The sequence below is a fragment of the Castor canadensis genome, chromosome 10, assembly GCF_047511655.1.
Source record: "Castor canadensis chromosome 10, mCasCan1.hap1v2, whole genome shotgun sequence".
Lineage (NCBI taxonomy): Eukaryota > Metazoa > Chordata > Mammalia > Rodentia > Castoridae > Castor > Castor canadensis.
In genome coordinates, this window is record NC_133395.1 from 121,877,772 (window position 1) to 121,900,909 (window position 23,138).

Below are 23,138 nucleotides of genomic sequence, written 5' to 3' on the forward strand. Positions count from 1 at the left end.
ATAAGTAAATTTTACTTTTAATTCTTAATAATAATAGAAAATAGAAGCACTTGTAAGGCATAGCAATGAAGGAAATTTTTCCACTGACTTGCCAAATGAAATTAGAGGAAGCATTTAAAGATATTATGACACTTTTAATATGACTACTACTGAGCTAATTTTAAACTTTGATTTTTAAAGATAAAAATTCTTACTAAAATTATAAAAAGTAACATCATTAAAGTATGATTCATACAGCGTATCTTGTTTCTGATCTAAAATGAATGGGTAAGGATAGAACCTAACAAGGATTACAAGTCATTCAACACTTGAGAAAATTACAAGTGACTTAGCCTTAATTTTTACAATGATTATGACATCCTATAAAAGGTATTCTTAACTATTTACCTCAAACAACTGTTAATTTTATTAGTACTTGTTTTTTCTATTGAAAATGATTCCTAAAAACCAAAATGGTAGAGAGAAAACATACAAAACATTTAATAACCACTTTCCTCAAGTACTGGAGAGATACAGAAAAGACAGAGGGGAAAGCAATGTGGATGGCTTTATCTCTTCTACATCACGGAACCTTTGCCCACAATAACTTCTCCCCACAAGTATTGTGCACACACTTTCACAGGTTCTTGTGCCCTCCACTCCCCTGGAGCCTATTCATGGACTTCATTTTCAAAAGTGGTAATAATTTCCAGAAATGGGCTCATTTTCTTAGGCACATCCTAGAAATGTCACCTTCTTACAATCTTCAACTTATTTTGTAAGAAAATCAATGTTACCAGTTAAAAAGTATCTAGAACACTAATGGGTATAAACACCCAACTTAAAAACATTTTATTAACCATTTTTGAAAGTAGGTTCCTACCTTTTAAGAATCAAAAATGCATTTCAATAAAAACAAATATATACTGAAGTCATTTTCCTTTGTGTGAAGAAATATGAATGAAATGTGCATTTATATTTAAAAGCAAAAGTATTTCACTGCCAAAACTTTAAATATCTCAAGAGCACAACAGATTTTAAACACACCACGGTTGTGTAGCTATTTTAATATCCTTGGGCATACTGAGTGATTAGCCTGCCTATGGCTTGGGATCTGCTTCCATGCTTGTTTCTTGAGCTTCTTCTACCTCTGAGAGCTTCTCATCATCTATAGTCGAGAAAGAAACATAAAACCTTAGTCAACTTTGCCTAAAGTTTATGTTCAGTGTATACATGAAGACATTTTTTATGTTTTATTAGCCAATGCATTTAAAGCAAAGATAACAAAAAATAGCAAAATGACTGCAAACAGGCCACATAAATGTTTGGTTTTTAAAATTCTGTTTTGATTGTTGTTGATTAGTTGACTAAAAATTTAAAATTTGTGTGGCAGATTTCACTAAAACAAAAACAACTAATTCTTAGGCTTTTTTTTTAAACAATCAGAGAGTAGGTAACAGGAATTTCTGATTGGCTGCAGTCAACACAAAGAGCAAATCTTCAGCTCCTCAAGTGCCCACCACTCACAGGGAATGCACTGATTACTAATCACCACCTGCCTGGGTTGTGAATTGTTCCTTTTCAGTCATAAACTACAGAAAACCAAAAGAATTCCCTATCTACCACTCTTGAATTTTCTTAATTTAAACTAGTACATATGTATTTAAGTCTTGTACTACTACATAAGTGAGACTCTTCTGCATAAATTCAGAAAGCTGAGTGAATGAATGTCTTATAATGTTATCTAGCTTTCTCTGTTCAGAAATTGAAGGTATACTCTCTCCAAGATGTGTATTCCAAAAGGCACGCTCCTTGACATTTAAAAATCTTCATAAATACTCATTCCGAGATGATTTCTACTTACTTTCTAACGTTTGCTGAAGTTCGTGGATGGTACTAAGAAGAACATGAAACTGTTTCCGTCTCAATTCCAGCTGTTAATAAGAAACAAGAATTTATACAAGTTGATTTACACACACACATGCACACACAAAACAAAGGCTACATACAAAACATATATCCAAGTACCTTATCTTCAACACTTTCTTTAATATGTGAAAGGTGTTCTAATTCTTTTCCCAGAGCCTCTAGTTCCCTAAAAGCAACAAAAACAGAGTCATATTTTGCTACCTGAGAGAAGAGAACTTACAATTAATACCAAACATTTCAGTTTCTAGATAGTATTTTAAAAATAAAAAAGAATATAGAGTTCTAACACTCCACTATGGTGAGACTTAAGGGGAGGATGATTTCTTCTTAACTTCTAAAGAATTTAGCACTATTTTCATTAAAAGTACATTCTTAGATAAAAAATTTGAAGTAAAGGAAAACATAGATAATAGAATAACCAGGGCATATATGTGGCTCAAGTGGTAGAGCCCGTGCTTAGCAAGTACAAGGCCCAGTACTGTCAAATCAAAAAAAAAAAAAACACAGAGTAACTCTACTCAAGAACTGATAGATTTACTTCAAGTTTTCCTTTTGGTAAAAGAAATAAAACACTGTTTATGAATTTGAAATACCCTTTTAACCTTACTCCTTCAGTCCTCTACCTTTTTTTTCTCTTTTATCTCTCACTCAGGTACCATTGTATCATTGCATATATTTGTATCTCTTAATAAAATACAGTTTCAGTATATAAGATTTGGGAGGTTTGTAAAGCATTTATAAATGGTTATTATTCTATATATATTTCAGCAACTTTTACCTGTCTTTTTCAAACTGACTATGTTTTAGTTTTAAAAATATATAGCCAATGTAACTTTTTTCTGCTGTTTAGTATTTTCCTATATGAACAGAATATACTCCGTTTATCCATTTTCCTCTGGAGGCACACTACATGCACTTCTGTAGATTGATAGATAGCGAGTTTGGAGGAAGAAAAGGCTCTAATCAAGCAGCGCTAGCATATGTAATATTGGAAGTGTGACCCTTCCTTTTGACACATATTACATAGTTCTCTAAGAATGAAAGCACAGGCTAGTTCTTGAACACTATGTATGAAGCATAGCTCCTTACAAAGAAAAGCTCTAAACTTACTTTAATGTCTCATGCCTATCTGGATGGTGCTGGATCACTTTTGCCAAAGCATCATATTCTGAAAGAGATAAAAATAATTACCAAATTAAGTCTTCTTGAACTAGGATTATCAAAACAGTGTGGAATATCCCAATCTTTCCTATTCACTTTTCTAGTACATAAAGACATGAAAACAATGAGAGATGGAGAGCTCGCCACTTTCACTTGATTCAGTCATAACAATAATGATATGTGACATCAAAAGTGTTCCCAACAGGGACTTTTAGCTCCCTTCCGTTTATTCACTTACATGTCCTGGACATATAAGAAGTATAAGAAGCTGAAGTAAACAAAAATGAACTTAAGTTGTCATTGATTATCAAGTGGTTTGTAAAGATCTTATTCACTGTTTGTCTAGCAATAAATAAATAAATACCAATGAGGAAAATATATCCTAGTGTTAACTTCAGATCTTAATCAACAGCACTTCTCATTCATTCTAAAAGAAAAAACTTCATAATGAGTTAAAATTCAGGTCATGTTTCTGCTTCACTGAAACCTCCAAGATTAAAACATGTAATTCCTGTTAAGCTTTCTTATGACATGATAAATGGTAGGATTTACTTAGAAATCTTCTAACTAATGAAAACACTGTTTGAAAAATACTATAAATGATTCAGAATTGCCATTAATTATTATATAAGTTGGTATATCTTGTTGTGAATTGGCCACCAAAAGTACACTGCACATATTTTAAGGTGAATGCAAAAGCCAACTTTTAAAAACAGGAAATAAATCTTTTTTTAATTAGCTCATTAAAACGTGAAGTTCATTGTTCTGGAACTCAGCACATTAATTCAATTAGGATGATTTTATTTTAAATAAAGTTGTTTTGCATCATAAAAAACATGCTCAGTAAGTACAAAACCAAACCAAAGCAAACCAAAGAATCTAAATCATAAAACCCTATAACCACCAAATAATTAGTAACAGTTTCTACTTTCTTCTAGTTTTTTATATATTGTCATACAATGACCATAAGTTTTTATTTTTACTTTTTCCAATTTATATCATAGGAGGAGCAATGCTCCTGTCATTAAAAATCATTTTGAAAGTTTTTAGGAACTAGATAAGGACATACTGTGATTTAAAAACAAAAGAGATTAAAACAAAACTAAACTTTAATCTTTCTTTCTAGATAATTAGGCAGTCTGTAAACATTTCCTTGCTTTGTACTTAATAAAAACTCCCGAGAATTTAAATTCTTTTTTTTGAAAGTAGCTCCATTAAACAAACAAAACCCCAAGCCTAGTATATGAATATAAATTGCCTTTGCTGATTAATTATAACAATATTTAGACAAAAGAGTCTGAAGAGAGTATAAATGTAATATTAAGAAATACTTGGATAGTCAGTACAATTCAGCCAAAAAAAAAAAAAAATCTGGCACAGCTTTCCTTCTGTATTTTAAAGAATACAGTTTTAAGAATTAAATATGGCTCCTAATTCTTTTTTTACAGATTAAATTGATTCTGGCTGCAGACTTTACCTTATAACATTAAAAACTGCATGAAAACAATAGGCAATAGTAAAGTATTTGCACACAAATCTCCCAAAGCCCTTACCTTGGCGATTCTTTCGTATTCGTTTTGCCTGAAGAATCTGCTTTTTGCACTCGGCAATTTTTTCATGTGCTCCAGCAATGCTACATTCTGTATAAAAAGTTTTTAAAAAGATAATTATAACAAAATGTTTAATCTTCATCCATTTTCAATTTAAAACTATGTTTCTAAATTGAGTTTCATTGCTAACAAAAACATTTGCAAAATAGCTGTAACCTACACACTGTATATTAGGATATACACTTTTGTAGTTAATACTTACCATATTTGTTTTTTAATTAATTGTAACTGTTGTTATCCTTTCATTACCAACCAAAGAAAACTCTTAGGATTCTTCCATTAGACCCCTAAAACAAAACTGCAGCTAGAAGTATGAATCACTTAAGTGTGCTCACCGATTTCTTTGTAAATCTTTTCATAGTTCTCCATCTCTCTGAGGTTCATGTCATACACCAGCAATGTTTTGCCCATTGAAAACTCACACTGAGACAGCGTGCTCAGCATCCGTTGGTACTGACTATAGCTAATGAAGCAGAGAAAGACATTTTAGCCTTGCTAAAAGCTGTGATAAGGGCAAATAATTTGCTAAGTTTTAACAAGTCTTCAGAGAATCATTTATTTTGTTTAAAGTTACTTAGAACATTTGTCCCTTATAATTTTTTTTAACTATAGTGTACTTGACTTTGTAACCTGCTTTAGTTGCAAATGCAAGATGGGTCTATTGTTCTTATCAATATAGGCATAATTCAAACAACTATTTTTCTGCCTTAAGCCACATTAAAAAATATTTTGATGAAAGGGTTGCTTATCAACAGAATGCTGTTCTCACAAGTTTTCACTCTGTACAGTACAATTGTTTATGTGGAAAGTGTATCCAAATGAGGAAAAAATTTCTATGTTAAAAAATTAAGAACACACAAGAGCTAGGCACAGTGGTCTGTAATCCCAGTTACTCAGGAGGTGGAACTCAGAATAATGATGGCTTGAGGCCAACCTGGTGGGGGGAGGAGAAAAAACTTAGTGAGACTACATCTCAAAAAACAAACTGAGCATGTGGTACACCTCTGTAATCTCAGCTGCACTGGAGGCTGTAGGTAGGAGAATCAAGGTCTGAGGCCAGCCACAGGCAAAAATTGAAGAATATTTGAAAAATAACTAAAGGAAAAAAGGGCTAGTGATGTGGCTCAAGTGGTCAAGCTCCTGCCTAGCAAGCAAGAGGTCCTGAGTCCAAACTCCAGTATGGCCAAAAAACTCCCCCAAATCAAAAAATCCCCCCCTCCTTTAGCCAGGTGTGGTAGCACAAGTCTGTAATCCCAGCACTCAGGAGGCTTAGGTATTAAGATTGTAGCCTGGGCTTCAGAGCGAAACTGTCTCCAAAACATAAATAAGTAAGATAAAATCTACTTTTCATAAATTGAGGTGACCCCATGGACATTCAAGGAAAGGAAACAGTGAAATGTCAACAGGACTTTGATAGAATCCCATCGGGATCCTACCCCTCTTCTTGGGAACCGGAGTTGCACCACTTAATAAAGCTTTTCACCAGCAGGTTAATTCTCCGGTCGTCCCCAGCACCATCTCCGTCAATCAGGAGTCGCTTCCGTATGACTTCGTCTGGGGAAGAAGGCAATGTGGATTAACACGGCCATCTGGCTCTTGGTAACGGTCAAGAACAAATAACAATATGAGCACTCGCTTGCTCATTCAAAAGAAAATTACCGCAAGGTGCGTGAGCTTTATGCATTGACCGTACACTTAATGTGGCTAGTTAAAATGGCAAATTTTGTCATGTATAGTTTACCATAATAAAAAATATGCACGCATACATTTTAAGAAGGCAAAGATCATCCATTGTATGTCAATAACTGTTCTAGAGCTGGGGTTATAGGCAAAAAGTTGGTATTCTCCTGGGTTGTTGAGAGGAAATAATTTTCAGGTATAACCAAGAACTAAGCTGTAATTCTTAGAGAACCTTTTTTTTTTTTTTTAACAAAAACCCATCTGGACAGAAAGAAATCAGGAATGGTCATGTCTCTGGCTAGTGAGAGACACTAGTAAAAAGGATAGAGAAATGAAGATGTCGAACACAGTGACCATCTAGGAAAAGAGAATGATAGGCAGGTCAGAGAAAAAGGAATGAGTTTGTTAAATAAAAGTATAATTTAGTTATCATATCTTTACATGTTTCTTTCTCATGAGGATTCTTTTTTTCTTTTAGCAAGACCATCTCACTTTTGCCCCAAGGAAAAGAAAAAGAAAAAAAAGGAACAGAAAAAGCAGCAAGCAGAGTCCCCACTGGTTTGCCTGGCAGCCCTGAGCTGGTGTCCTTACCTGGATAAAATGGAACCACAATAAAATACCAGTTTTCATCTATCAGACTGGTAAAGGTCAAAATCTTTCAGGGCCACTGGACATAAAAAATACAAAATAATAAAAATGCACACACTTTTCTGACCCCACAGTTCTAGTTCTGGGAATTGAGTCTTTAGATACATGTGTACCTATGCACAAACACAGATAGAAAGGCGCATTGTGAATGGTGCTGCTTGTAGTACAAAGACTGCAAACCTAAACATTAAGAGGTTGCTTAAGTTGTGAAACTTCATATAACACAAGATCATACAGCCAAGCCAAAAGAACAGTGTGGGTATGTATACTGACGCCCAAAGTCTCCTTAGATATGTTAACTAAAAGGAAAGCAAGTGGAGAGAAGCACACACAGTATGCTGCCATGTGTGCAGAAAAGGGGAAGCTGTATGTGTAGGTACATCATCAGAAAATGTCATGGATTCACAAGAAACTGACAATAGTGATTGTTTCAGGTGAAAAGGGACTACAGATAGAGACGAGAAAAATATAATTTTCTCACACATCATTTTGCGGGGTTTTTTTTTTTTTGGTGTGGGTAGTTTTCTTTTTAACCAAATGCATTATTTTTTAAAACAAACACTTGAAGTGTAAATAATTCCTGGAGTGCCTGGATGATGAATCAACAGCAAAATCTTTAAACAATAGTTCCTGTGTGTAGGCAGAAGTATTTTTGAGCGCAGGTGGAGCGGAGATAAACTTTGGAAGGCAGATGGTTCCAATGTTAAAATATATTCTGCAATAATATCAGATACACATTTTTAGAATGGGAATTTAATTGTCAGAGTCATGGTTTTGAAAGACTTTTCAAGCTACAGATTCATAAGGTGTTTTAACTTTCCCTTTTGGTAATACAAGTAGTGTTTTCAGTTTTTAACTACCAACAGTGTTATCTGAAGAGAATGAGACTAATAAAACATAGCCCTTGAACAGATTAAAATGGAGAAAATGAAAAGATTTTTTAAAAACTACAAATGCTTCAACTTCTCAAAAATAATATAAAAGGAAACACCCACTGGGTGAGGTAATGTGGTGATACTGACACTGCTCAGTAATTCCTTTGCTCCTCTTCTGTTCTTCCCAGATGCCTCCTTCCTAGTTTAGGGCTGGGGATCTCTAATGTGAATGTACTTGGACAGGTAACAGTTGAGGGGATGGGGGTCAGTGTCCTGACTGAGGGCAAGCTATCACCAGACCCGAGCTTTCAAGTCTGATAACTAACTAAAAGTATTCAAACACACTTTGTAATCATTCTAATTGTACACTTTAGGACCTGCACACTTTTATATATGAATCCAGTACTCCCATTAGAAAAGTTTTTAAAAAACCTTTAGAACACTGTCCAAGCCAAATAAACCAAATGTGCAGGCTGGTCACCTTCTCCCTAGTTGGGAGAAAGGTTTAAGGAGGCCAATATTCTGTTGCATTCATCCTGTTTCCTCCTCAGTATCTCATACTATATCTTACACATTCAGACACTTAAGATATTTTTAAATCGGATGTGTGCTGCCAGCACAGGACTACCTGTCTTCTAAAGAACTTTGTCTCAATAAAACATTAATAAGGGCTAGAAGGCAACTATCTTATTTTTACTTCCACAGCAGTGATTATTTTGTACAGAGTATGTGATTATTTGAACAATGAGTACATGTGTCCACAAGGTACAAGAGTAAGTTCTGAGGATATGAAATAGACCTGAACCCTTTCTCTCTCACCGAAGAAAGAATACACGAATGAAGACACATACAGAGGAAGAGGCTGTGAAGGTTAAATGAGTGACATACACACTAGAGATTAGGAGGAGAGCTCCCTTTGACTTGGGGGCAATTGGAGGCGATAGAATTTGAGCTGCTCTTTTGATACTTATAATTTATCAATAAATAAATCAGACATTTCAATTATTTTTCAATTTCAAGTAACATTAGTTTTTGACTCAGCAATTCCAGATATTCAAGCAATATGAAGTCAGATCATGCACTGGAACATTGTAATACTGAAATATCAAAAAACAAAAAACAAAAAAAAACCCCGACTGTTCATCAACAGGGAAACAAACTTCAGGATAAGAACATGATAAAGTATTTTGAAGCTATAAGAAAAAAAGAATGAGGAAGTGCTCTATGATAGAGACAATTTAAGATAACTTGGTATAAGATCAAGGTGAAGAATAGTATGCATACTATGCCTCTGTTCAAATAAAAGTGGGGGGAAATAAGTATATTTCCATGTGTGTACATTTGCACAGATACCCTGGAATGATACACACAAAACTAATGAAAGGGGTTACCAAGAGACCAAGAGACCAGACAGTATAAGGGGGAATGGGGGACAGGCTGTAAGATGGGGAGTATCTGTCTATGTTGCATGACTTCTAAAGCAGATGAGAACCCCAAGACTGCTAGATGTTGTTGATTATAAAGGAAAGAATGCTTAAGCCCTCTCCCCTTCCCCGAGCCCCGGGAGGAAGCTGTGAGCTCTAGCAGAGGTGGAGGAAGAAAGGCTGGGTCTGGTGTCTGCACACACTAGACTACTAGGGAAAACAGTTGGCCGTGAGAATATAAAGACAGTTAGGGGTGAGACTGTGGTAGCTGTCTACACTAATAAAGGCCCTACTACTAAATAGGAGGCAAGTGGGTACTGCCGAAGATTCATGGGCAGAACTTTCTAGCAGGAACAAGCTGAGGACAATGTACAATACAGACTGCAACTGGGAAAAGTCCAGAAATAAGAAGGCTGATTACGAGGCTGCCAAGGCACTTGCAGTTAGGAGTTAACATAGCTTCAACTAAAAGGAAAGAATAGAATCACAGGTGCTGGAAGGCAGGTTAGGACTGAGCAGAGACCTGGTTAGGAAAGGCAGGGGCAAATGCCAGCGCTAAAGTAGCAGGAGTGGGAGTGTGGTAAGACTAGTTCTGGCAGCCCAGGGGATTCCCTGTGTAGGCATTCACAGACCCTTCTCCCTCTCCAGCCCTATCCCTCTTTAGTCAAAGCATAACTCCTCATAGCCAACCCTCTGAGCCAGAAACCAAAACTGGAGCCCATGGTTTGTTTAGTCCACGCAGTGTTTGCATACATTTAACCTCATCTGTAAAATGGAGATAAAACTATTTACTTTGTAGGACTGTTGTGAAACTTCATGGAAATAAGAGTATGTGAAAGAATGCAATCTCTGCCCATTGTAGGAAAAAAACCCAAATATATTATCCTTATCTTTGTGTTACATTTGATTCATAAATTGTACCATGCTAAAAATGTTAAAGATCTATAAAGTTATATATCTATGTAGATAAACATGTATTTGTAGATACCAAATTTTGTCCAGTTATGACTTGTGACAAATTTGCTTGTGTCTCAAACTTATTGAAAAAGTCACAGCGTTTCTAGCTCAAACTGTGTGTAGATAGTTGCTGCCTAGAAAATTCTCTGTGGATAAGAATTACTGAAATAACATCTACAAATGTAGAGCACAACTCCAACAACAACATAAAACAATTACATTCCCAGTTTGAGAACAGTTTCTAGTCTTTTAATATTTAGAGTTTCTAACACATGTGGCATGAAGATTATTTTTAATGACACCATATTAATTAGCTCCACAATGAACACACCTAAAACTTGTTTTGTTTACCGTGTACACTGACTTCATAAATTATCATGCTTGAAGCCCTCTGTAAGCAATTTGATTGTTTTAGTTCTGGCAGGTCTTGGTCCATCTTGGTAAACAATAGAGATGGCTTAGGAACTATTTTATTGGTACTAAATTAGGATGAGGAGAGACTAAGTTCATGTAAAAACAACGTGCAGATTCCTGTCAGATTAATCATGGATCACTACCACTTACAAGTTATTAAGATGAATTACATATAGCCCATTTGCTAGATTCCTTATGGGAAAATAACTCCTAGCCCCTCCTTTCAAGAAGTTTACAGTCATTAAGGTAATTTCTAGGTCAACAATATTAAGAATACACAAAAAGGTGGGAGGAAAGAACAATAAGATGGTTTGATTACTTCATGTAAATATTGATCTTTCCTGACATAGTCAGGACCAGTTTAAATAAACTGCTGATATCAAAGTGATGTGCTTAAGCCAAAATTAAATTTAAAAATTAAAAAGTAAAACCAGTGTAGGGATCTTTTTCTCTGTTTGTTTAAATATTTAGAAAATGGTGCATGTCAAGGATAAAACCTCCATCTTGCTTTGAAAAACTGTTTTGAGTAAAGAAACATTTAATAAATAGTTGGACTGCATTAGTTAGCCCTTTGCTAGGCCACAGACAATGGAACAAATTAGATGAATCTACTGGCACTAGTAGAAAAAAAAATGTCTGATTAACACTGGATCATCAACTGAAACAGGAATAACTGCAGCACAAACGCACACGGTGCTCACACACCCAGACTTGGTGAATACATATCCCATGCTTCCTTTCACTCTGAAGAGTGACCTGGCTTAGACAATAAATTAAATGGTCACTGAACTTCAACACACTTCATGTGTATTATCACACATCATCCTTGAAACAACCTCATAAAGTGTGCACTATTATGTTCCTTTTACAGATGACTGGTGTCACCTCTGATTTCAGAGGAAAAGATACACAATTACATTATTATACAGTTACAGTAAAGTTCTATTATTCTGTAGTACTGTTATAGGCATATTAAAAATCAATTATTTCAAAATTTAACAAGCATATATCCATGCATTACACTCTTGTAGTTAAAAAAAAAAAAAAAAGCTACTGTCAAAACCAACAAGCTCCACTAAGTGGGATATAGAAGCCCATCTCCCCCCTCCCCCCTTCTCATCTCCCATCTGTTGCGCTGGCATATCAACATATCTACCTAGTGTTCTCTGTACTACAAAAAGTGTTTCTGAAATGATTTCTATCAGGGTACTAACACTGTTTAACACTCTTTAAATTAACACTTACAAAATACAAACTGTTAACATAGTTTAAATTAACAGTGACAACATCTAAACTGTTTTTCAGCTAGCCCAAATGCTAAGGTGGCATCAGGGAAAGGTGAGAAAATGGCTTTGTCGCTAACTAGCTATATGATTAAGTCACCAACTCGCCAGGACGTCCATTTTTTCATGTATAAAAGGACAGCCCCAGGAATATCTACAGTCCAGCATCTACAGATGGCAACACAGTGCTTCTCTTCTTCCCTCTGAGGTAGTGTAGTTCCTCAAACTGGTTGCAGGGGGCTCTGGATATGCAGACCAATATGTAAGCATTACATGAGGAAGGCACAGACATCCAGGTACCTCGAATTTTAAGAAGACATCAACCCTCATCTTAGCTCCAGGGACAAGTACTGCCACTCCTTGAAGAGCTTTTCAGGAAGATGGACGTAAGGCATCCCCTTCTCACTGTTCTCCACTGCCATCAGGAAGCTCTTCTCTCGTGTCAAATGTTTTGCGATGGATTTTCAGCTTCCATACTTGGCTTCCTAGATTCCGTTTTCTACACAGCAACTCAGAACGACTTAAGAGATGAACTGGCTCACCAAATCATGCTCAAAGTCCTCCACTCGTCACCAGTGCCCACAAAAGATCCCATCTTTCAAGCTCTGCTTGAACTCCCAAGGATGTCCTTTGGAATTACGATCCTGGCTTACATGGCTCCAACCCCACTAGCCTTCCTTATCTTCCCTAAAGAGAAAGAGCTTGTTTTCATCTCAGGCCTTTGCCTCTATCTGGAGTACCTTCTTAAAGGGCTCTTCACATGGTTGATCCGTTCAGATCTCACTTTAAAGATCGTTTTACTGAGAGATCATACTTGACCACCCTATTTTCTAATTTTTGGAAGCCCTTCCCCATTACTCTCATCAAGTTCACTATCAGAAATGAAGTATGTTCCTTATAAAAATTTACCATTTTTGCTTATTTAATCGCACATTAGGTCTTTCCCTCAAGCTTGGGCCAAGCTCTAATTTTCTGCTGTAACTAGCACCTCACATGGTGTCTAGAGAGTCTGCAACAGAAATTTGTTGACTGATCACACATAGTATTCATTTCAGCTCAGTTATGTTTTTCCAAAAACAGAAAATAGGGAAAGACAATCTGTGCAGATTTAAAGCTAGAGAAGACACAGTTCTCATCATAGGGAAGTTGGAGAGTCGTAAAACAACTTTTATTTATGTTTGGTAGTATTTGCTAAACATTACTATGTATTTGCATGACTCAGTGCAAAGCCCTTTACAACTCTTATTGCATTTCATCCTCAAAACAACCCTCTGGAGTGGACTTTGTTATTATCTTCATTTAAGGAGAATAAAATTGAGGGCCAAAGAAGGTAAGTAAAAGGTCAAACAGCTATAAGTGGCAGAGTGGGGATTTCTGTAGCCTTCCAGGATGGCGGGGGTGGTGAGGGCATTTGACTGCAGTTAGTATGTTTACTACAACTCATCTGCCCTCCCCTTCTCCCATATGACAAAGTCCATCACTCCTTTGGAGTTCTCTACCTCAATATAACTAGGCACACAGTCACTTAAGACAGAAACCTGGAATCATCCTTGACCTCTCCTCTAACGTCCACTCAGTGGCTCATAGGATGGTATTGTCCACTTTTTTTCATTCTCTCTTGGTTCCTCTCACTAGGAGTACCGCCAACAGTAAATAAAATAAAATGCATTTCATTTTATGTGAGGAGTGGGAAATCTGGAGCCCATGTAACCTAGTTTTTAGCCAAGGCTCCCTAACTTACTACCTATGTGTCATTAGACAAGTTACTTAAACTCTTTGGGCCCAATTTCACCTGTAAAATAGCGACACTAATTGTAACACTGTCTGACACACAATAGATGAACTATATAAATAGTAAGGGGAGAGGGAATTTACTTAGTAGTGCCTCACTACTTTTCCTTTCCTTCATTAGTCTTCCCATAGTATAACATGTGCGTGTGGTAAAGCACTTGCCTAATAGGAATGAGACCCTTGGGTTTGATCTCCAGCACAGCAAATAAACAAACTTTACAAATAAAAGCAATGATTACACTACACCAATGTTTAAAACTTTTAATGCTTTCCATTGCCTTTTAATATCTATGGTTTATAATTCTCTAAATTCTGTCAATACCTGTCATCTTTGAGTTCTTCCAACATTTTCTGACTTGCACAAGTGGTTTCTTACCTAGAACACCAGTCCAACTAACACCTTTTTATCCTTCAAAACCCAGATTAAAAGAAACCTTTCTTCAGGGAAGTTTTCTAATCACAGGAAATGGATAAACATATTCCTAAGATTCCCAAGTCTGTATTTCCCCTGTGGTGTCATTCGTAACCCTTAAAATTAATTATTCTAATGTATGGTTCCCACCAGACTACAACCCTGAAGGAGAAAAAGGTTTTGCCTATTGGTTCTGGGCTGTAAACCCAAGGAAGACCTAGCCCAGGATGGACACATATTTACTGAATAAATGAAACTAAAATGAAGCAAAGTTAAAATTCCCTGGGCCTTTAATTGCCTCCTAGATCCTACTTATCTGTTCACAAATTTGGGCCTATCATCTCTTTTTCCTATTTTCTGGCTCCTTAAAGTGGAGACCCCATGGACCCTCAACTCTTCGGAAATAACCTCTCCACAGGCATCTACAAATTACCAGTCACCCTCTCCTCAGACACACCCAGTACCTCCATTTTCCCTGCCCAGATGTCAGAGGACCTCCTGACTACCTAAGGGGATACTTTCTAGGTTCTCTCTCCAATTGCTCATCATTCCTGTTCCTCCCTCCCCAAAGCGTTCTATCCCCTATTTCCGCTCAGTCCATAGACCATCTGCTTTTCGATTGTCCCCAAACCCAGACCCCTCCCCAATTTATTCCAGCCGAAGATTCCCCACCTCCCAGATACACACACCCCTTTTATTACTCCCCGTTTGTGCTGGCGGCCTGATTCTGTGGCTAGAACCTTGTAAACCTCCCAGGTACACACTTCCTGATGGCCCCTGCGGACACACAGTCACCCACTGCTTTTAGATGAGGTCCCCAGCTCCCTCTCCCCGCTCCGCTCCCAATCCACTCCTAGTTCATGGCCTCCTAAAGATCCAGCCCCCTGTCTGTGCCCTGAGGACCCCCCAGGTGTCACCCCCTGCACACCCCTAAGTGCTCGGCTCCCCAAAAGGCTGCCTATCCCCGCAGCTCCCCCTCCCTCGCAGGCCTTCACAGGCCCTGAGGACCCCCGACCTTCTGGCGTCCACTGCTGCCTACAGTGGGCAGCTCCTGGGGACCCCCCCCACATCCCGGGACGCCCGGGAACCCTCAACTCCCACGTGCGGCCGGGCCCCCGCGTGCGTTCGCAGCCCCGACCACCCCGCGCCCGCCCCGGGGATCGCCGGGCCCCGGAGTCCAGGGGGCTCGGAACAGGAAGACGGGGGGCTGGAGGAAGCAGCGGGGAGGCCCGGGGGGCCCCCCCAGCAGCGCTCCAGAAAGATCGAAGGGTCCGAGGAGCGGGCTCACCGTCAGTCACGGCTCCCATGGCGTGCGCGGCAGCGGCGGCGGCGCAAGCTAAGGCGGCGGTTGGCGGCGGCGGAGGTCAAACTCCCACAATGCAGCCGGGTAAACAGCCATGGAGGAGGAGGCGGCGGCGCCCGCGGCCGCCCGCTCCGACGCCTGAGTCGCGCCGCGCCGCCGCCGCCGCAGCCGCGGGATCCGCGCTCCCCGCGCTCCGCACTCCCCGGGGGCGGCTGCGGCCGGCGCGTGAGGGGGCGAGGCCGGCGGCCGGCGGCGGCCGCTCGGGCTGCAGCCCCGGCCCCCCCCGCCCGCCGCCCCCGCCCGGCCCACGCCCAGAGGCCGCCCCGGAGGCCGCCGCCAGCCGCCAGGTGAGTTCGCCCGGGTGCCGGCGGGGGCGCGGGGACTGCGGGCCGCCCGGAGTCGGGACCTCCCCACCCCCTCCATCCCCCACGTCCCTTCAGCTCGTCCCGGGAAGGTGACCGCCGCCCCCCGCGCGGCCGCCGCCGCGGCTGGGGGTGGGCTCGCTTCCCTGGGGGAGGGGGTGGGGCGGACGGAGTCCCCGGGTGGGGTGGGGAGGACTGGGGGCTGTGGGGACACTGAGGGGGCGCGGCGCGAGGGGTCCCCGCGAAGTTGGCGGCCACGCGCGGCGGGGCGGGTCTCGAACGCGGGCACTTGGGCCGGGCGCGGCCGGCCACCATCCAAAAAGGCCCCGGTTCCAGGTCGCGCGGTTCCGGCCCCGGAGTCCGCCCCTTCCCTTCCTGGGCTCCGGCGGGTGCCGGGAAAAGGGTGAAAGAGAAACTTAACGACCTCTCTCTGGGAGGAGTTGGCGGAGGAGCCTGGTGTCCGCCACCGTCCTCACCTGGCATCCACTTAGTCCTCCCGCAGAGCGAGCCCGAAACCGGTCGGTGATCGTCATCATGGGGTGTTCGCTTTTTTTTTTTTTTTTTTTTGGCATTTGCTTTTTCAAAAAATGCTAGTGTGACCGTCCCCATCTTAAGGGGAAGTTGAACGTGGGGGAGGGGGAGGTAGTTGGTGCTCCAGTGTGTGTGTTAGACATTTCCCGAGCACACGGCGGATTGTATTGGTATCTCTTCCCCAAAGTCACTTCGATTGAACCTCGATGAGTTTCTTGTAAATGACACCATTTACATGTTGAGGGGTGAGTGAGGAAACAGGCACCAGTACAGCCGATTGGACCTCCAGTGGGGTAGGCAGCACCAGAAACATGGCAAAGTTTTGACCCCAGGTTTGATGTTTAATTGAGCTAGATTGTTCGTTTCCGGTTTTCATGACACCCACCCCAAGTGTCTTGCATCTTCCCAGCCCGTATAGAGCAGCTCCAGTTTCCTCTCTAGAGTTGGGTCCAGTTCATTCAAAGAAGAGGAGTTGTAGAAGCAAATACATGACAGTGACATGTGTTTAACCTCTAGGTAGAAATTTTATTTATCTTGAGAGAGGCTTTAACTTCAATTACAGTACTCTTAAGAATTTAGACTTTTGGCACAAAGGCAGGAATTACCTTTCGTGAAGATGCCGAGATGTAATTTACCCTCACCTAGGGCGTGGAACCTCCCTGACTTAAAAGAATGTTGGACTAAAGGCTGGACATCAGAGCCTGTTCATTTCCTTGGCTTTAGAAGAGAAGACAGTAACCAAAAGAATTGCTTTAAATCTGAAGTACTACCTAGACATTGCAAATTGATTATCTGTCCATCTCAAGTGGCATTTTGGAAGCAATTGTTGGGCTAGGATGTAGCTCAGTAGTAGAGCACTTACCTAGCGTGTGAGAAGCCCTGAGTTTGAACCCAGCACCAAAAAAGAAAAGCCAAAATAAAAATAAATAAATAAATAAATAAAAACTAGAGGAAAGAAATTGTCAGGTAGCAAAATGTTCCTCCTGTTAAGTTACTTGACCTTATTAGCATCTTACTGATTTTGAAACAGTATCTTCTGATTTAAAATAAATCTAAAGTTTTTATAGAAACCATCACTGTTCCCAGTAACAGTTAAATTTCCACTAGATGTTCTATCAATTATTCATAGACCAAGACCTGGCCAAACACTTTTATAAGTTCATTTGATAACTCACAATTTTGTTAAGTAGTGCTAGAATTTTTCTAAAGTAAAAAGACCACAAGGAAATGGGAAGACTTTAAAGTTTGAGGTATACCTGAAAATAAACATTCAAGAAAGTTCTTGGGGAGGGAGGGGGCGGAGTGGGTGTTAAGGGAGGGGGTGGGGGCAGGGGGGAGAAATGACCCAAGCCTTGTATGCACATATGAATAATAAAAGAAAAAAAAAAGTTCTTGACTCAAGTGATAGGAAACACATAACTTGAACTTGTATGAAGTCTTTATAATCTGCTTTGACAGCCATATAATTTAACTCAGAATTGCATTGGCACAGATCTGTGAGTTGAACATTTAAGAATTCATTTTATTGTCTTCATGTATAGATAGAGCATTATTTGATAAATTTTAATAGTGATCTTTTTTCATTTAGTTTATGAATGTTAAAGTAGGATATATCCAAGCTCTATGCCTTGTTAATATTTTTTTCTAGGGAGATCTCTATGGACAGAAACAGAATTAGAAGTAGCATATTTTAAGCTATAATAAAGCTGATTTGTACTTTGAACTTCTGTTACCTTAAATTTACTCATCATTAGATTCCTGATTTCTTTGAGAATACTAGGGATTAGTTAAGGAAGTTAGTGTGTTTAATATTTGCCCTTCCTTCTTTGAATCAGGATCTCACTAAGAGTATTTGCCTTTTGAAAATAAAAAGGTTGATAAGAGAACTAACTAGCTGTTTGGTCTATATCCTTGGCTTGTAAAATGATATAGGAAGGCATTTTTCAAACATACTTTCAGAGTAAGGTTATGCTGTGGTTTGTGAACCTCCAGGGGCCCAGGAATGGGTTTCAAGAACTTCCTGAACCCCCCATAGTTGTGACCCAAACTCTTTGTGTATGTGTGTTTTTCTTCAAATAAAGTATGTCATTATAAAAGAGGTCCAGGATTCAACAAAAATAAGTGACTCATCTTTCTCATTCCTAGCAGAAAAAGTTTTAAAACTAGATCTTTGTGCTTGGTACTTTTCTTTTTCTTTTTTGGTGGTGGTGGTGGTACTGGATTTTGAACTCAGGGCCTCATTCTTGCCTTGCACGCACTTTACCACTTGAGTCACACCCCCCAGTCCTTTTGGTGGTGTGTTTTTGCCCCACCTGGCCTGGACTATAATTCCCCTGTTTATGCATCCTGCATAGCTGGGGTGACAGGCCCGTGCCACCACACCCGGCTGTTGGTTAAAATGGTGTCTTGCCAGCTTTTTGCCTGGGCTGGCCTCAAACTTCAATCTTCCTGAGCTTTGCCTCCTAAGTAGCTAGGATGAAAAGTGTGTGTGGCCCTGGCATTGGTAGTTTTTAAAGTTGTTTTCAACCTAATTGTGTGGTCTTAGGAGTATAAAAACACTTTCATTTTGTTCCCATAGCAAAGCATTGCCTGTCAGTTGATAAACCATGCATATACACAAAGGGCAAGCTGGCTGCCATGCTACTTCTGAGTGCATTGTAACCATTGTAACTGTGTTTTAATTTATATCTAAAAATTCAGACTAGAGAGATTGAATAAGCAGAGTCTAGAGCTTGACACCAACCCTTAAAGCAAATGGCTCACTCAGTTCCACTCTTACTTCTCTCTAGCAAATCTGACTGCGAGGTAATCACGCTAAGAAAATGTATTTGTGCTTTGGCAAGATAGCAGAATCTGATATGAAGAATCGTTTCTGAAACAAAGCAGAATTATTTAGGTTCAAGTCTGGGATCTTTTATTCACTGAATCTGCTTAACCTGCCTGACCCTGTGGTTATCCATCTGAGTAATGCCCATTTGGTAGAGGTGGTCAGAGGCTGGCTAGGATTTTCCTATGTAAGATTGTGAGCCCCTTGTTCAGCCCACAGCAAGGACTTTACAAAGCCAGATTTGGGCAGCCATTGATAAACATCTGAGCAAATGGACAGCCATGGTATATGCTAAGATATGCATTATTTCCAAAAAACCCTCAGATATTAACATGTAAAACATTTTTTAAAACTCAGTTTTTTTGAGCATGAGTTAGGATCGAATGGGCCTTGTATTGCAGCCACTTGGGAGAAGTTGGGAAATGGTGGTGCATTTGACAAAGCACGTGCCCTTCACCTGTTATTTAAATGTTTTTAAAATCTTATTTTTAAAACTGCATGTGTACTTTCCCTAAAAATGCTTCATCACTCATTTCTTTTTGGGATCCTCAGAATTACCCCAGGGACTTCATGGGTAGAAGATAACACCTGTAGCCTTGCATGTCTAATTCAGCCCTTCTTTCTATCCCTCCCTCTCTATTTCCCTCTCCTTTCTTTTTGCTGAAGAGCTGGGGATTGAACCCAGGATCTTGTGCATGCTAAGCATGCACTGTACCACTGAGCTACACCTCCAACTCTGCCATCATTAAAGTACCCCACGATCGGGTACCTATGTTGATTTTTCTCAACAGGAAAATAGTCTGAATCATGTTTTCCTTTAAATGTTGAAGGAAGAGAGGGCATTATAAATTGAAAAACTATGAGAGGCGTGAATAAAATACTTACAATGCCTTGCCCTTAAAAATAAACTTACTCTTACTGCATTTCTGTGGTCTTTCACCTTTCCCTGTCATTTATTCAGGATGAGCATTCCTGCCTGCTGCTTTTGGGTTGGGTGATGCATATGAATATGGGCTTTAGGCTTAAGTCTCGGTTTGACTGTCATTTCCTGAACTCACTGGTTTTGTTCTTCTTGGGTCAGTGTGTGTCTCTGAGTCTGGAGAAGGTGACCATTAAATGGATAGTAAGTGTAAAAGACTTTCCTCAGTCCTATTACCAATGAGTGTTCTTAAGGTGGCAGCCATTTTGAAGATAGTTTTGTTCTTATCTTTAAAAGAGATCTCATAATCCTTTCAAAGAGAACACTTAACCATCCTCATTCCCATGTAGGCATTCCGGAACCATCCTACTCACAATTCAGAAAGCCCTTTCATATCTTCTGGTTTCCTAGCATCTATGGGACCTATTAGACTTGTCTGTTGTTCTTAGCAATGAGGTTGCATCCTCTGTGAGACTGGCCAGTTAGATCAAAATTCTGGATATGTCAGGGACCAAACCAACAAGGCAGTACAGGTTTGGAGCTGTGACCCATTCAAAAACGACAGTAATTTATGGCCTAAAAGAAATGTCAGCAAATTTTCTGTGAAGGACCAGAAAATAAATACTTCCAACTTTCCTGGCCATCCAGTTCTCTTCACCTACTCAACTCTGCTATTACCATGAGGATGAAAGGCTATGGCAGTATTCCAATAAAACTTTATTTATGGATACTGACATCTGAATTTCTTATACATTTTATATAACACAAAATGTTTTATTTTCAACCATTTAATAATATACGAAGCATACTTAATGAGCCATCCTTTGCCCTCCTTGCTTAGAAAAATATTAGATCCACAGAATTGTGGCCTTACTAGGCAGTACCCCCTCTCATTCTCCCACATACATGCACACACAGTGCTATTTGTCACCTCGCCTATTCTATGCTTTTGGTACGGCAGCTTGATCAAATGCTTCTATCTCTAATAGAATGAAACTCAGTGAATTGTTATTAGTCATAGTGTGTGGCCTTCCCTTCCTAGCACATGCATTATAGCGGGTCACCAGTTAATTTTATTTGTTACTAAAACTGTTCTCACCTTGCCTAGTTTTCCATAGAGCTTGACGATGGAGCGGTGTATGTGTGATGGCTTTGAAGGGAATCACTGCCTTCGGAGCTGTCTTTTGCTTAATATTCTTGCTATTCTCCTTTACCCCGCAGGGGAAATAGTGATAGTGGCCCCTCAGGCTGCTCCCTAAACACTCTCTTACCTTAAGGAATTCTGTATCTTGGCCTCCCCCATCCTCCTTATGCATGATATGTTTGGTTAAATAAAGCATGCAGTGATTCCTCTTGTGTTTTAACCCCGGGAGACTAGCTCCAGGATTGGTGTGTACAGAGCATGTAGATATATAAGTCTGTGTGTAATTTCATCTGGCCATCCCCACGCTCTGAAGGCAACTTCTTTTCTTTTCTCCTTTTCACTCTCTTTTGACCCTTCTCTCTTGGCAATTGTGTAGGATGCAGATTTGGTGACCTGGTAACTGCTCTGATTGGTTTGTTTTGCTTCCTTTCTTGCCTTTCAACATTCTCTACTGATTTGCTTGTTTTGAGGCACATGTGTTCTGTTTAGAGCTTAATTTTTCAAAACAACATGATCTGAAAGTGAAACCATTAGCCATTATTGGGTATTGGATATTTTAGGATTCTTTTGCCCCCTAAGTGTGCGCCTAATGCAGTATCAAAGGTGTTGAGTCAATGTTTTAGATACTTAGAGATAAATTCAATTAAAAAATTGTTCACTATTTTGTTTAGACACTAGAGATGTAAAATATGTTATTGCTTTTAGCATTTAAGGGTTTTCTTGTTTGTAAAAAGCTAAATTTGTCTCGTGGTTTTTGGGTGACAATTTGAGTAATACAAATCCTAAGTCATTAAAACAAAAATGGTTAAGTCCGCATCTAGGAAATCAAAGAAACAGTTGGTCGATTATGCATAAATTTATGTACCAAACTACTCACATTCTCATTTTTTATAAAACAACATAGGAAGTAGTCTAAATACCTCTTAATAAAGAGTCATTTAGGGCCTTTCCACAGAGTGAAATACTGTTTTAAATGGATGTATCCTGTAATCAATGTTTATTGACATGAAATGTCAGTATTTATTGACATGTAATGATGTTTAGGAAAAAAGAGGATAGCATGAGCATATGTATAAAGGACACTTTCTAAGGTGGACCAAACGCCCTGTAAATAAATACCTAAAAGAAATTATCCTCAAAGAATATATACCAAATAATAGGAACTTGCTATCACCAGGCAAAAAGATTGTTGGTGAGTGATCATTTTTATATTTTCTTCAGTTTTTTTTTTTTTCCCCTAGCTAGGATGTGCTGCTTTTCCAATCAGGAAAAAATGATAACGCTATTAAAGAACAGGAGCAGTAATTGAAAACATCTCCTATTTGTTGCTGAACGTGCGCCCTCGTTCCCCGTGATGACTAATGCTCTTCACAGTCTGTGTTGCATTGAATGAGAAATGAAATATGCTTCCTCTTGTAACTTTAAAAGTGTTTTCTATGTTACTAATAAACAAGAATATTTTCCAGACTATTCCAACAGGAAAAAAAAAAAAAAGAAAAAAAGAAAGGCACACAGGACTAAATAACAGATTTCAAAAGAAACTCAATAAACACACCCATAGACATTTACATTGATAAAGATAGCATGTTGTGCCTTATTTCTCATTATCAGATTTTCTTTCACCTGTTGAAATTCTTATAAAATTGTGAGCAGTTCTCCTGTATGGAGGATGGCTGTTAAAAGCACTTCTTTTTTATTTTTAGTGGTACTAGAGTTTGAATTCAGGCCCTTATTTTTACTAACCAGGTACACTACCACTTGAGCCGTATCTCCTGTCCTTTTGTAATTTCAGTTTTTTTTTTTTTTTTTTTAAAACAGGATCTTACATTTTTTTCCCAGGACTGGCCTCAAACCCTGATCCTCCCATCCTCAGTCTTCAGTGTAGCTAA

General features: G+C 39.4%; 1 protein-coding gene across 2 annotated transcripts; it reads right to left on the reverse strand.

Annotated features, from left to right (window-relative positions):
- Nucleotides 1-113: 113 nt before the first annotated feature.
- Nucleotides 114-15,609, reverse strand: Thoc7 (THO complex subunit 7). Of its 2 annotated transcripts, none has more exons than XM_020173447.2 (8): nt 15,452-15,609; nt 6,116-6,233; nt 5,015-5,142; nt 4,623-4,709; nt 3,019-3,076; nt 2,008-2,074; nt 1,844-1,913; nt 114-1,147 (listed from the first exon to the last, which is right to left on the reverse strand). In XM_020173447.2, exons 1-8 carry the CDS (start codon nt 15,468-15,470, stop codon nt 1,080-1,082), a joined length of 615 nt encoding a protein of 204 aa, XP_020029036.1. In that variant the 5' UTR covers nt 15,471-15,609; the 3' UTR covers nt 114-1,079. The 2 variants fall into 2 exon arrangements, with proteins under 2 accessions (XP_020029036.1, XP_020029038.1); XM_020173449.2 differs by having other exon boundaries at nt 6,163-6,233; nt 15,452-15,608.
- Nucleotides 15,610-23,138: the final 7,529 nt, after the last annotated feature.